This window comes from Vipera berus, assembly GCF_964194415.1.
Source record: "Vipera berus genome assembly, chromosome: 7".
NCBI lineage: Eukaryota > Metazoa > Chordata > Lepidosauria > Squamata > Viperidae > Vipera > Vipera berus.
The window spans coordinates 47,584,262-47,600,204 of record NC_138209.1 but is presented as its reverse complement, the minus strand read 5'-3'; the positions used below and the strand labels follow the sequence as shown (position 1 = coordinate 47,600,204).

Here is a 15,943-nt window from a genome sequence, read left to right as displayed (position 1 = left end):
ATTCACTGGCTCAGTTCTTCTTACTTTGTAGAAACCCTGCTGCTTATTTTGCAGTTTGTTTTTTACTAGGCAATAACAATAATACTTGGTTTCTCACATTGAATTGCTTTGATTTTAAACCCTTATCATACTGCCTCTTGTTTTTCTCTGGCTGTTTTTTAATGTTTCTGGACAATGTGTCCTTGTGCCTTTAACTGGTTTCTCTGAGTTAATATATATTCTATTAAGTTCTTAGGACCTTCTAAGTTTTCATAGCAGCCTTAGTAAGGTCCAGGTTCTCCCTCCAGGTTACCTTCCTAATTCCCATAACTGGCTATGGGATTTCCTTATATGCAAAACCTAAAACTGGTAATCAGGTATCCCAAGGTTTTGGGGCCTGACCTGCATAATTCTGAAGCATAGCCTTGAGGGTCTGTTTCATCTTTTCAGAGAGATCGTCTGCTAGAGATGATAAGGACTGGTATGCATCCCTTTTATCCCTAAATCAGCATAAAGACATCTAAGCAGAGCTGATTAAAAATTAGATCATTAATCTAAAAGCATTTCCTTTGGTATGCCTACCCCACTAAAGATTTTGACCAATTCCTCTGCTACTTTAACATTCACATTCCTTAATGGAACTGCTTCTGGAGAGTGAGTTGCATAGTTGAATATAGCTAGGATAATAACTCTCTATCCATATGTCCAGAGTGCTGTTCCACATCGTACCCCAATTACATATTCTTACTATGGAACATTTTTTTCATTTTTGACTATAATGAATATGGAGAATATGTTTTGTGACATTTCTCAAGCAAGTAATTTTGAGAAGATGTTCCTATAATGACACCATAAATAATAATGCACCATCTTAGTTCTAGAGTATGAATAGCTGATTGACCTGGTCCTGTTGCTGGATTTTAGCAGTTACCCAATAATTGGTTAGCTCTACTCTTAGCTAAAAATATCAGCAATATTTTTAGAGTTTATTTTTACCACACTCTTAACAAGAATAAATCATTTCTCACTCTTTTACAACAAAATTGCCTACAGAACTATGGGAACATATAGTGTAAAATAATTAATTGTTATATCATTTAGAGTTAGGGTTATAATGACTTCATAGTTTAACTGCAATAAATCTGCTTTTTTGAGCTGTTGTGACCTACAAAATATATTCTTGCAGTATTTTGTTTTGCCAGCTGAGAGGTTCCTGACAGGAGTCAGTGGGAGTCTAGATTGGCCTGTAGAACATTTGTCTTTATCTTATCATGGAAGAAATTTATTTTCTTATTCTTGAAGTCAAGGAGATTTTATAATACAGGGAATATTTATCCAGTTGGTGGTACAAACTATATACTGTTTTGTTGGCTATATAAAGTTTTACAGGGTTTTTTTAGAAAATATTTCCCATTAATTTGATTTAACAATCCTCTTAGAAAATCATATTGGAAGCATTAACAGCATCAATCAACAATTATAATAGCTTTTTCCACACAGTACTTGATACTTGCAGTGAAGATATTTAATATCATGCTTAACACTATTTCTATCTATGAAGAATTCAGTAAATACACAGGGAAATACAATAGATAACAGACTAAGAAAATATAAAGCATTTTACAAATTAGATTGTGTAGATTTTAAATGTATGTATTTTTTTCTGCAGGCATTTCCTATTCAAAACAGGAACAGGGACAACACCACTGTTCAGTACTGCAACACCGGGTTACACAATGGCATCTGGTTCAGTTTATTCCCCTCCTACACGACCACTACCTAGGAACACCTTATCAAGAAGTGCTTTTAAATTTAAGAAGTCTTCGAAGTACTGTAGCTGGAAATGTACAGCACTCTGTGCTGTTGGGGTCTCTGTGCTTCTGGCAATACTACTATCTTATTTTATAGGTAAGCTTTCCTTTTTATGATCATTATAAACCTGTATTCCAGTACTGCTGGAGGTATATATCTAGATATAGATCTAGATCAGGCATATCAAACTCGCAATGTCACGTGACGTATCGCAACTTTTTACCCATTGCCCTCAAAGAGGTGGGCGTGGTTTTGGTGTGACGTGTCCAGCCCACGGGCTGGCAGTTTGACATGCCTGATCTAGATCTAGAAATACAGTAGAGTCAGCACCACAGTTGCAGTTTAAAGATAACTTACTAGCAATTGCTGGAAACCATGTGAGTATTTTCATTAAAAAAATTACATGGAATAGGAAATAACTGCATTTTATACATATTTTCCTACAAAAATGGCATCTGAAATGTCATTTTAAAAAATTGAACTATAACTTAGGAATGTTTTTCTTTTATGAGAATTGGCTATAATTCAGCAGCCATTTTTATACTAAAAGTGTAGCATATTGGTTATATACAAAACAATTTTCTCATAGCAAAAGGCCTAAATATCTTTACTTTTAAAAATGTCACTTTGTATACATAAATAATAAAAAGCATTGCTTACTTCTTGTTTCTTTTTCCCATGCTTTAAAGAATAGTATTATTTTACTGAATAAGTTACTCATAATTGCTTGCGTTGTAAAGTTGACTACATACTCTATTAGTTAATTGTAAAATGCAATGATCCAACTCTGTATCAATTAGTGCATTATACCATAGTATAATGCCAGAGACTGTGATTATTACATAAACAATATAAGAGTGAAATGTCAGGTTTTACTGGCACAACCCCAAATAAAATATTCTGTTAAGTCCTAAACTTTCTGAAATGTTGAAACTCTGTACTGAAATACATTTCTTAAATTTAAGCTCAGTCTAAAGCACCAGCTGAATAAAAACTTTGAACTAGACCCTTGTTGAAGCTGAAGCCACTGAGAATAATGCTGAAATAATAAAATAACATAAAAATAGTTCTTCAGCAGTTGAAGAAATTTCCTTTCCTTGCTGTTTGAATTTGATTGCCTGAGATTATTGCCAGTCTCCCTATTACCAAAGAGAATCAAAAGAGTTGCATGGGACTGATTCTGATGCATTATGGTTTGATGCAGTAAATGGCAATACTCCTGGTAAGACGTTTATTAGACACAAAGACTTTCTGGTTCAGAGTATTAGGCAAAGACTTCCATTAATGTATGCATAAAAAAGTGTAATTAGTAGAATTTATTTATTTTTATGTTTTTAGTTATTGGAATTGGAATATTGTATGATTGGACACCCAAACAGTTTGTCTCTGGTCCATAAGCTCTCGGTGTACATACAAACAACAAAGTCATAGATCATAAAATCATAAGACACAATGTTATGTTTTTAGTTCGATACATAGTTCAATCTTATTCCATTCTCTTGACCTTGCACAGCTTCAGGGTAATGTAATGTACATAATGTAATGTACATAAAATATGTCAGAGTACAATTGGGCACATTTAAGTGCCAATAATGTCAGACATTGAATATCTAAATATGCACTTAAAATGTCTTAGAAAGTGATGTGTGGTTGATTAAAACTGATCTAAATTTTAATTACATTATTAAGTAATTTATTGTTTTAAATAAATAATATAATTAAGTTAAGGTATATTGTTAATTAAAAGTTTCCTATTAACTTGAGGCATTTAAATACATTCAATTATTGTATTGTACATATATAATGCTACTTTTTCTTCACCTCAGTTTCAAAACAAATAAGACTGATCATAAGTTTGTCTTATATTTGATACTGCGCTAAGTTTTCTAAGCAGTGATTAAAAGCTGGAGATAAGGGTTGCTTAGTCTCTATAGTTCCTAATGCCCTTTGTTTCATACTTGGCATTGTGTCAAGCATACATTTTGCTGTACGCATATATTAAATCTGTAATTTTTATTCAGGAAAGATGATTTCCTTTTCTTTGGGGGAAAAAACACCAACAAGCTGCATACTTTCAAAAGGAAAGGAACCTATTAAGTCTTTGGTCTTGCCTTATAATTATTGATAGTATCTAGGAATCCTTCATTTGAACAGACCTTAATGTTTCCAACCTCCTATATTTTGGAGGGAGGAGTTTTCACTGAAATAGTCATCTTAAACCTCTGGAGTGCTAGGTGATACTTCTTATGCATGTTTGTCCTACATAATGTCTGTAATAGTCCGTATGCTGTATGTTGTTGGTATGGTATGTTGTAGTTGAATCCTGTTTCTTTTCTTCTTCTGGGAGTACTTAAGATCGTGGTGGCGAACCTATGGCACGGGTGCCACAGGTGGCACTCCAAGCCCTCTCTGTGGGCATGCATGCCGTCACCCCAGTCCTAGGCCTTCAGCTGGGCTTTATAAAACCTTTTCGCTTTAGGCCTCCGCTGCTGTGTACAAAAAAAGGTTCAATCAATCAATCAATTTCAACTTCTCGCAGGAAAAAAAAGTTCTCGCAAAGTTGAAATTGATTGATTGAACTTTTTAGTCCCAACCAGTCTGCCATTACCACTGCAGCCACGCCCACCCAATTGGCCACACCCAAAGGGCCACACCCACCCGACACCCAATGATACATAAGTGGGTTTTGGGTTGCAGTTTGGGCACTCGGTCTCTAAAAGGTTTGCCATCACTGACTTAAGATATTTTGGAGGGCTTTAGTTGATTTGTGTGTTATGGTCATGCCTTGCAGTTTAGTCTGTTGGTGGTTTCTGATATGTTTTTAATGTAAAAGTCAGTTGTTTCTGATATGTACCATACTAGCAATCAGAAGACATGATAAAAACTCCTTAATCTCACAAAACATGGACAGACTCAATCATAGTTTCAACCAGGAAATGGTGCATCCAAGTGCAAGCTCAATCCAAAATGCTAGGGAATTCCTGGAAGGTTGGCATTCAGACAAATCAGCCACCAGTAGACATCTGGAGATAAACCACATTTACACACTATTTTAAAAAGACAATATTTTTTTTAAAAAAATGCTAAGAAAGGAAGCAAAAAGATCAAAATATATCCCTTTCAGCAATCAACACAGAAAGGTAGGGATTAACACAGATGAATAATCAGCAGAGAATAATAGCCTAATTGAGGAACTTTCAAGGAGAAAGCCACACCTCCACGTACACTGGTAGGGAAAGCTACTGTATGCAAGCAAAGGAGCAAGTCCTACACTAAGCAGCACTTGATGTTACATAGGCCAGTAATGAAATTTCAGAGAGCACCAAAGACACAATTCAAACCTGAGCTACATATTGCTGTGATTCAGCATCAGCCTGTGGTTCCGGCAGCTGAGTCGGACGATTCTGAAGAGGAGGAGGAGGGGTTTGGAGAGCCTTTGGTGTCAGAGGAAGGTTCTGATGCACTGCAGGGCTCTCAGCCTGGCCCCTCCTGTCTTGTTCTTCATCAGACTCAGCCATGTGAGCAAGAGGGATTGGAAGAAGACAATCCACAGCTGGCTCTGTTCAGGGACGCTAGGAGCAGGAGGCAATGTAGCAGAGCAGAACAGAGGAAGGCAATGAGGCAACTCAGGAGAAGGCAATGAGAAGCCACGCCTTGGGACTGCTGATAAAAGGGGAAGGTGTGGGAGGTGCTGGTTGCTGAAGGCAACTGTTTGAAGATTTTCTTCTAGAGTCCTGGTCTGTTATTCTTGTTTAACTCTTGTTTGAACTTTTGGTTTAACTCTTGAACTTTTTGTTTAACTTTTGTTTGAACTCTTTGTAAATAAATTTTGTTGGGTTTTTTCCAGCCTGTTGACTATAAAAAGGGGTTGTCCCTGACATTCAAACAGGTCCGGTCGTAGGCTGGAACAGAATACATATTTTGTCTTTTAATCATCTTAAAACACCTGCTTTTTTTGTTACTTTTTAAAAATAAACCTAATAATTTCCATAACTTTTGAATAATTTCCTTCTACTAATTTGTGCTATTTTACTGCTATTTTGGGGTCCCTCTGAAACTGTAGAATATGGTTTTGGGATGCAAATGCAGTTGTTTGACATTTCCTACTATGAGGAAACTATTTTTCCTGAATAAACAAACTGGAAAATGAAAAGGTTAGATTCTTTAATCTGCCTTATAATTCCCAGCAGGAAATCAATGAGAAACAAGCTTTTCTGGCATTTTTCAGAGCACCTATCTTCCCATGTGGTTATAGAATATGTAACATTTGGAATATTGGAAAGAGAAACTCTACTATAACTAGATTCAGTCTGTGCAGTGATTTAAATTTTGTTGGGCATGAGAAACTGTATATAAATAATCTGTGTACTTACAATTCCTCTAAACATCTCTCCATGACAACCACAAGACGTTGCTTGTTTTCTTTAAAATATGAAAAATGTATGACTTGACCTTAAATCTGATACAATTTCTTTTGGCAGGCTATTAGCACTTTTCTTCATGTTATGAGGATATCCTCCATCTAAACTTTCAATTCACTTTTTGTGTAATTCCACAATAATTCTTTGTTCTTTTACTTTTTTTCCTGGATATGAACATATACTACTTTCTAAGTTATCCACTTTCAAAGCATAAAAGTGTCTGCTGCTAGATTGCAGAATGTTAAAAATATATAACATCTCTACTTAGCAAATTAGAAGGTACTTTAGCTCTGGAGTCACAATTGATCCTGTGCTTCTCTTGTTATGGAGTTTCAGCCCAAACCCAGACTCCTTCGGGGAAAAATGCCTACTTTCTCACTTGATAACCTTGTCCTCAGCAGTACAGCTGCTCCTTTAGAAACTGGAATTGTAATTGGTTGTTCAACTAAACCAAGTGTCCTACAGCAGAAGGAGTCTGTTATTTATTCTACTTAAAAAGATAGATAGTATTCTTACTTACCAATTGTTTCTGATAGGCAATGAAAAATATTTTTTCAATAATTCATGGAAGGAATACAACCTGCAATTTAATACATTTCCATCTTGCCAAAAGTCTCCACTGTTGCATATTTCTACTCAGTTAGTTGGCCTTTCACAAATCCAACAAAGGAGGCAGTCAGCAGGCTGAACCATCTCCAGAAGATGTCATCCAAGTCTTTGCAAAGTCTCTTTTTAATTGAAGTGGAAGCAGTCTACTATTGATCAGTGTATCAGAGCATCCAGCCATTTGGGCAGTTGTCAGATTCCTTCCCTTGACAGTATTCTATAATGGGATTTAAACATTGCATATTTTTCAGCTACTCTAATTTCTATCCACCTGGTTTATGAATATGTTCCATTGGAATAATAAAATCACTGAAAGTTCTTTTAAAAAATTTCATCAAAGTATTAAAGGAAAAATTTGATTGGAAAGCAACATTCTAAACTTTATTGTTTCAATTTCATAAGTGACTCTCAGTTCAGCTCATCAGGAAGATTTATCAGTTTTAATATGCCATTAACTTTTTCCATGTTCCTTTTTGTCCATGCCACATCTTTTCTTTAATTACCAATTGAAAGTATTCCAGTATAAGGAAGTCTGCTTATCATTAATCAGAGATCATGGCTTCAGTGATCTTGCTCTTCACCTGATAGGATACTCATATTATGATTGTTTTGTGCTTCTTTCAAACATATCACAGTTGTATTGATATCAGGTTAATTTTTCTTTCTAGAAGCAAATACAGGTAGCTTTCCTTCGACATTTGCAATATTATGTCTATAAAATACCCATCGTGATAAATCTCTTCTTCCGTCAAGATTCATTAATTTACTAATCAACTTTGTTCCATGGGCATGACGTTCTTTCTCTAGCCACTCCTATTTTGCCAAACCCATACAACATCTCAATCCAAGGGGTGAGACTTGGAGGTGCAGGGTAGTAATTTATTAGACTTTGGAAATCACATTGAATCAAGATATGGTAATGCAAAACAAATAGGGCCAAGATTAATATAATTTCAGGCTTTGCATAGGAAGAGAGAATCACACTAAGTAACAATATATGCAGTGAGCATGACCAACAGTATATAATTATAAACCAATGTTCATGCAGCTGCAAAAAAAAGCAGTTCTAGGCTGCCTCAACAGAATGATAGTATCAAGATGAAGAGAATCCGTTGTTATTGTGTCTTCTGCATTGTTCAGATCACATGTCAAACATTGTATCATGTCCAGGGCACAACATTTTAAGAAAAAACATTGACAAACTGAAGCATGCCCAGAGGAAAACACCAAGATGATAAAAGTTCTGAGACAACAACAAAACTTATGAGGAATGGTTGAAAGACATTATCATTCTGGAAGTGAGTTGGGCAGCATTTAACATATAAAAATTAAATAAATTGTATCTGTTTATTTTAGTCTGTTCCTAACCTGCAATAAAGCTATATTGTTTTATAAGCTCAGCATCTCTGGATCGTAGGTTAAAGTTCCTGAGAACCATTAGCCTTGGGGCTCTGTGAACCAGATGGGCAGTTTTAAAATTTGATAAAAAAATGATAATATATAAGTCAGCCAACCTGATTTGCATCACCAAATCCTGGGTGAACCAGGCAGGGAAGATTCCTCTCAGAGATAAACATACCTGGGTTTGGGGACTGGCATCAGCCACAGCTCCAGGGAAGAGGAAGTGGGGTGGTAGTTGTCATCTGCAAAACATTATTATATATTTATTTTGATGTTTTTATTGCCGTAAAGGTTTTTTATTGTTTAAATTGTTGTATATTTTTTTTAATTGTAAATCTAAATCTTTGAGATAGGCAACTATAGAAATTAAATAAATAAATAATTACTGGTTAACAGAGGATCTGCCCTGCAGATAACTGGGTATAAGACTTTCTGAAGTTGTATTTTATGGAACAGATGAAACTGTTGCTGTTGTATCAATCTCATTGCTTCACAGAATTTTCCCTGTCTGTTGCTGGAATGGTGGTTGAGAGCTCAAAGCATATGGTTTTCAGTCAACCTGCCAGAGATGTTGAGTTAGGTGATCAGGAGTTCATGACTACCTTAGCATCTGTTCCAAGTCATTAAATTTGATGCATACTGGAGGTTAACCTCATTAGTTTTTGTCTTGGAGCAGTTGAGATGTGATCTGATCTTGGAGGACATAGTTATTACTCCATAGCCATAGTCAGATTAGTTTCTGTTTACTTTTCATTTTACTCATATCACACACATACCCCGCACAGGTCAATGTTAGATTGGTCCACCTCAGTTATTTGTGCTCAATTAGATTATTCCTGATTCTGGTTATGTTTCAAAGGGACCATAGGGTTTTCCCTAAAGGTTTGGTGGGCTGTTGCACTGACACTATGGGGCCTTAAACTGGATTGAGATAAACTGAATTATCTCAGTGCGCCCGTCTTTTTGTACAAATGCCTTGGCTTTCTAAGGAAGTATTGGAAATAAAATGCAAGAAGGCAGTCCTGGAGCATTCTTAAAGCAGAATGAGGATTAATCTAATGGAACACAAATAAGAACAAATATTAGGCAATAACATTCTTAACTTTCTGTATTGCATCTGCCAGTAACTGTCAATATTGGGAGACAATGTCCTTGCTAGGGAGGGATGAGCTATAGGACCATATAAACAGCCACACTGAGGAATATTCTCACTAGCAGATAAAGTCACTTGGATTTGCTTTAGAGGTGGAGTCTTATGGATGTATCCAATTAAGGAGCACAGTGTGCAAGTTACCTGGAGCAGATTTGGTTCTGTGAGTCTTTGGGAGATGGATAGGATTTGCTACTCCATTCGTGTTGCCATCTGGGTGATTAAAGCCACCCAGAAGATGACTTATGGTTGAGTTCATGAAGCGTGGTGTTGACTTCTTTGAAGGGATGGCCTCATCAGTCTTGAAGGACTTTGTGCTGTGCTCACTCCTGAAGAAGACATTTCTAAATCTAATATTTCTGCATAAGTAACATTCAGTCTATAGCTCAATGGAGTACAGAAGCTGTGTCAGACCTGCCACAACTTAAACCTCTAAATCAGGGCTGTAAAACTTGATTTCATTGAGGGCCACATCAGCATTTTGGTTGAATAAATAAATAATTGCACCTGCACCTGCACTGCATGGACTGTGGAATCCTGGGGTGCGCAAGCTTATGGGTGGCCAAGTGGCTTGCGGGGTGCAGCTGCTGCAGTCATTGCTGCCTCTCGCATGCTCGCTGCCTCCTGTGCACACGCCCGGGTTTGAGGCCAGGGCAGTGGGTGGTTCTGTGGGCCAGATCTGGGCCCATTGCAGGCCAGATCCAGCCCACAGGCCTTGAGGTTGATATGTCTTCTCTAAATAGAAACAATCCTCAAAGAGATACAGCACTTACTTTCTTTTCCCAAAGCATTCCCCCACTTCATTCCTCCTCCCAACATTTCATGCCAGTCTGTCATGCAATTTACATAATGCTTGCTCATATGTGCAGTTAATAACATGAGTCATATAGTGTAAAATCATTTAATTTAACTGTTTCAAAGTGGCATGAATTAAACAAACAGTGGAATAAAAAAATTGACAGAAAAATCAGATGTTAACTTAGATGACAAGTCACATTTGAAGACCCAGTTAATGACCATTTCTAATGTGGTGTAAATGTTTTACTTTAATTGAGTCATGTGTCAGTATATATTAATAAAGTAAAGGTGCAAAGTTAATTAGAATTTTACACTGTGATGAAAACTGGGCAAATGTTAATTTACATTCACAAAACACTTATCCAGGTAATTAACAAATAGGCACACTGTGCTATAATTGATACAACATACCTTCTAGCATAAGTATGAGATTTCTTTTTAAAAACTTTAATAGATTGCATTATGTGCTTTATTTAAAAAAAGAAAATGAAGAAAGCTGAGTAAAGTTGAGGTGGTAACGATATATGATACTGTAGAAAGCACTTTAAATTAAGAAACATTATTTGCATGATAAAAGCTTCATATTTGCAACCTTTCAGCTATTTTGACTATTTAACTTAGTGATAGATGTGCATATAAGAATAGTTTTTCTTAGTTTTTACAATATGTCTTTCAATTCAACAGATGAAGCCCTCCATAGGTCTAAATTAGAATGTATCCTTTGTAAATTGATCTGTCCCCTTCTGTTTCAGACCATACCATATTGAATGTAAAGGTCTATAAAGAGTTCTTACTTATTTCATTTAAAAATAAAAGAAGCCACTATTTGTGATTGTGAAATTCAATAAAAGAACGTGTGCAATCCTAGAGATTTTTATTTGCATCTGAAATGAGTGTAGAAAAGAAACAGATAAAAGAAAGGCTAGTATGCATGCTGTGTATGCCTCCTCAGCTCGATTTCTTAAGGATTAAGGATTTAGAGAAAGATAAAAACATAGAAACAAAAATTGAAAAGCATTTGTTATTGCTATGACCATCTATCTTAGATTTGTAAATACATGTAAATAAAACACCATAAATATATCCTCTTCAAATAAAATAAAGTATTTTTATTTTTTCCTTTGAACAAGCAAGAGAGAGAAATCGAAGGAACTAATTGCATAAATTTTAAGTATATTTAAATGCAACTAAATGCTGATTTTCAGCCAACAAGTTTTTAAAGATAAATTCAACCTTGAATAATCCCTTTTTAAGCTTAATTCAATTTAATTTAATAATCCTATTTAATGCTGCACTGCATTGAGTTTTTAATGCAGAAAAATCCTCTTTTTCTCCTAACCCTTAGCATAATAATCCAATCATCTCATGGTATGGATTAATATAGTACATTAGAGGGAAAACTGGTTCTTTGTATCAAATAAAAATGAAATATTAAACTTCTCATGAAGTTTTTTTAAAAAATACAGTGGATACACTTTATCTGGTTTAGTTCTTTTACTTGCTTCAAAGGCAAAAAAATCAGAATTTTAACCAGTATTCCTAACTTGAAGAAAAAGAATCAACACCTTGTAGTAATGAATTCATCAAAACTTCCTATACTGCATAGGACAAGAAAAGTCTATCAACATTTTCACAAAACCAAGATCATCTTTTCGGACAGATGACAGAGATGGAACAAATCAAAAGTTGTATGATAAAGTAGACACACAACTTAGAGTACATGAAGTAACAATGCAAGGAGTTATGGAAGAAAATTAAGTCTTCTCTAAGCTACAATTTAAGAAAACGTGGTACATAGTAAAATGTTTTACTGATGGCAAATGACTCTGTCAATAATTAAGGTATATAAATCATGTAACAATGTTAGAAATGCCACAATGAAGAAAAAACATTTTATCATATAAAGTGATCACGTAAAGAAACATATTGAAATGAAATAAAGCAAAATGTTATGAACATTGTAAAAATTAAATTTGTGTTGAAAAAATGTTTCTATTATGTATAATTACAGAAAATATAAATGAAAAATACCACAATTTATTAAGATACATGTTCATACTGCAAGAACAAATTTGTACATTTTTCCTGAAAGACCAAAATTGGAAGACCTATAGCACTGACCAAATATAGCTGTCAAGTTTCCGACATATGAGCTTTTCAAGTGACTCTAAGGCATTGTTTACCTTAAAAGTCCTTTATTAGCCTAATACACCAGCAAATGCTTGCTCGAAGGAAGCTGGAATCTGAAATCTCCACCCCTTGCCATTCAGTTATGGTTTTTACTTTGGCTGGGTCCATTTTGATACCCTCATTGGAGATTCTATAGCCAAGATAATCTAAACGGGTTTGGTGAAATTCACATTTCAACAATTTGACATAAAGTTTGGCATTCAATAGTTTATTTAACACTTCTCTGACCAGTTTTATGTGGTCAGTCATATTTGTGCTATATATCAGGATGTCATCAAGGTATACTAGGACCCCTTTGTATAGGTGTTCATGTAGGACCTCATAATCAACTGCATAAATATGGCTGGGGCCCCCTGTAGTCCAAATGGCATGACTTTGAACTGGTAGCTTTCCCAAAGGGCAGTTGAAGGCTGTCTTCCACTCATCCCCCTCCTTTATTCTTACCCGGTAATATGCTTCTCTCAGGTCTAACTTGGTGAAGATGCTCCCCTTCACCAGGTGGGTTACAAACTCTTTCAGGAGGGGGAGAGGGTATTTATTTTCCACACTCACAGCATTTAGGCCCTAATAGTCTACGCAGAGAGAAAGAGACCCATCTTTTTTCTCTTTGAACAACACAGGGGCTCCCACAGTAGACTTGGCCTGTTCGATGAATCCCCTTGCTAGGTTTGTATCCACATATCGCTGCATCTTCTCCATTTCAAGGGGGGACATAGCATACATTCTTGGTCGGGGGAGTTTGGCTCCTGGTAACAGTTCAATAGAACAATCATTGGGACGGTGAGGAGGCAAGGTATTGCATTCTTTCTCACTAAATGCCTCCACTAGGTCCTGGTACTCGCTGGGGATGAGCAGCTCGCCAGGTGGCCATAAGGCAGCCATGCGTGCTTGTTCATTGGGTGGGCTAAAATCCCCTGTAACATCTGTTGAATCAATGGGGGGATCGGGCCCTATGGGTAATCTCACAGTTCTCATTCCTTTCTCCCACCAGATAAATGGCTTCCATTTGTCTAGCCAGGCTAGTCCTAGGATCACAGTCTCAGACATCTTTGGAGCTACCAGGAAGCAAATAAACTCCCAGCCTATTTCCAGGTGCAAGGGCTCCGTTAATTGCATGACTAAAGTCGCTCCCATTAGGGAGCCATCGGTTTGCTCGAAACTCACAGGTTTGGAGAGCGGCTTGGCCCGTATGCCCAGTTTCAAACCACATGACAGGCTAATGATGCATCAGGAGCAGCCGGTATTGAGTAGCACTTTCAGGTCTACTTGTGCCCCTGACTTAGGGATTATGGGTTTAGCAGGCAATAAAAAAGGTAGGATGCGTCGACTTACCATCGGGTCGTTCTCCCCTTCATCGTCGCTGTCAAAACCAGGTAATGTGGGGGTGGGCCTGGTCGGTGGGCCAGCGTCCTCCTGGGTGGGGGACATAACCTGGGTAACAGGCTCCTGGGTAGCCCAGTTGGACTTTTCTCTCGATGGCTGCTGTGCAGGTTTCTTCCTCATTGTTGGATCTGGTCTACTCTGCTGTTGTGGGTAAGGAACTGGGCAGTTTGCTGCTTGATGTCCCTGCTGTCCACATCGAAAGCACTTGATTAGCAGACCTGTAGGTGGTCTAGGTCTTTCGGCCGTAACTGGACTGTCTTGAGGGACGACAGGAGACAGTAGGCACGGTCCAAACAAACATTTATTGGGCAGAGGTCCCGGGCAAAACACCGCCGGGAATCCCCCGTATTTATAGTGAACAGGGACAACAACAACAATATCAAGAACCAATAAACAGGCGGGGTTCTCCCGCCTAACAACGACGCCCAATAAGAAGGAGACCGGCTAAAGGTAGGCGCGGCTGTTAGCGGCTTGTTGCCGGGGCCAGCTGGCAGCTTTGACAGCTCCGGCTGAACTGCGCATGCGCGGTTCTCTGGAGTTTGACAGCTGTCAGTGTACTGCGCATGCGCGGCAGTTTGACAGCTGTCAGAGTCGGCCGGTTTGACAGCTGTCAGTGTACTGTGCATGCGCGGCAGTTTGACAGCTGTCAGAATCGGCCGCTTGCCGCGTGTGTGAGGGGGGGGGAATGCCGCGGCAGCCTTTTGACGGCTTTCAACGTCTGCCGGGGATTCCTTATAATTGTGAGGGGAGTGTGTGTGTGTGTTGAATATATAACACCCCTTCCCCCCTTGCCCCTGGAAGTTCAGCTGGGGTCGGCTCCGCTATTTCTGCTGCCGGCCCATTCATAGTCCGCCAAGTACGAGGGGGCTTTCCGCAGTCTGGTGGAGCGGCGAAGGCATGGGCTGGGCTGGTTTGTGCTGGGCTGGTCTTCCCTTTCCTCGGCGGGGAAAGTTTCGGGGTTTGGAGGTTGGGGGTCGTCGGCGATGTCTGGAACGCGTGGTACTGGGCTAGGTGGCGTTGGTGGTGCCGCTGGGGGAATTAGCGTGCCCGGTTGAGCTCGGGAACTGCAGTCCTGTGGCACCCGCGATCTCAGTTGGTCGGCGTGTCGCCGGATGAGCCTTCCGTCTCCTAAGTCGATGAGGTAGGAGACTGGGCCAGTCTGGTTGGAGATCACGCCTTGTAGCCACTTGTCGCCGGCCCCGAAGTTCTTTGCCCAAATGGGCTGGCCGGGAGGGAAGACTTTGATTGATGGCGCGTGGATTGGTTCGGCGGCTGCCCTGTCGGGGTGCAAACGGTCCAGTTTGGTGACCAGGCGGCGCCCCCAACGGAGCTCAGCCGGAGACTTGCCGGTGGTGGTGCAAGGCGTGGAGTGTTGGGCCAGGAGGTATTTTGCCAGTCTGCAGTGCCAGTCGCCGGAGATGATTTTCTTTAGGGCTTCTTTAGTCGCCTTCACCATGGCCTCTGCGAGACCGTTCGTGGAGGGGTGAAAGGGCGCGGAGGTGGCGTGCCTAATCAAGTTGGCCCTGGTGAAAATCTGGAAGTCATGAGAGGTAAATTGGGGGCCGTTGTCGGATACAATGACATCAGGCAACCCATGGGTGGCAAATACCCTCCTCAATCCCCTGATTGTGGCTGCTGAGGTTGTGCTGGCTACCGGGATGACCTCGAGCCATTTGGAAAAACTATCCACTATTATAAGAAAATTTTGTCCTTGGAAGGGGCCGGCGTAATCAATATGAACCCTGGACCAGGGGTTCTTAGTCACCTCCCACTTGTGGACAGGGGCGTGTGGGAGGGGCGGCCTGGTCTGCTGGCACATGTTGCAGGTAGCTACAAAGTTTTCGATGTCTGCATCGAGCCCCGGCCACCATAAGTAACTGCGGGCAAGGGATTTCATCTTGACCACCCCGGGGTGGCCATCGTGGAGGGAGGTTAGAGCTTGTTGTCTGTGCGGGGTGGGTATAATGACACGGCTGCCCCAGAGGATGCAGCCGAGGTGGGCTGACAGTTCATGGCGCCTTAGGAAGTAAGGCTGAAATTCTGGACCCGGGGAGGTGGATTGCCAGCCGGTTAAGACCCAGGTTAGAACCCTTCCCAGGAGTTTGTCCTTGCTGGTCGCTGTAGCTATTTCTTTTGCAGATACGGGGCGGTCAGGCAGTTCCTGGATAGCCAGGATTTGGCCGGCTGGTGCGGGGTCTGGGTC

At 39.4% G+C, this 15,943-nt stretch overlaps 1 protein-coding gene across 3 annotated transcripts in view; it reads left to right on the top strand.

Moving 5' to 3' along the window:
* The window catches only part of TENM3 (teneurin transmembrane protein 3), a 255,087-nt gene that overhangs the window by 74,194 nt on the left and 164,950 nt on the right, over positions 1-15,943 (top strand). For all 3 annotated transcript variants that reach the window (XM_081333123.1, XM_081333122.1, XM_081333121.1), the window contains exon 3: positions 1,649-1,887. In XM_081333123.1, coding sequence (XP_081189249.1) covers positions 1,649-1,887 — 239 coding nt within the window. The remainder of the gene's footprint in view (positions 1-1,648; positions 1,888-15,943) is intronic.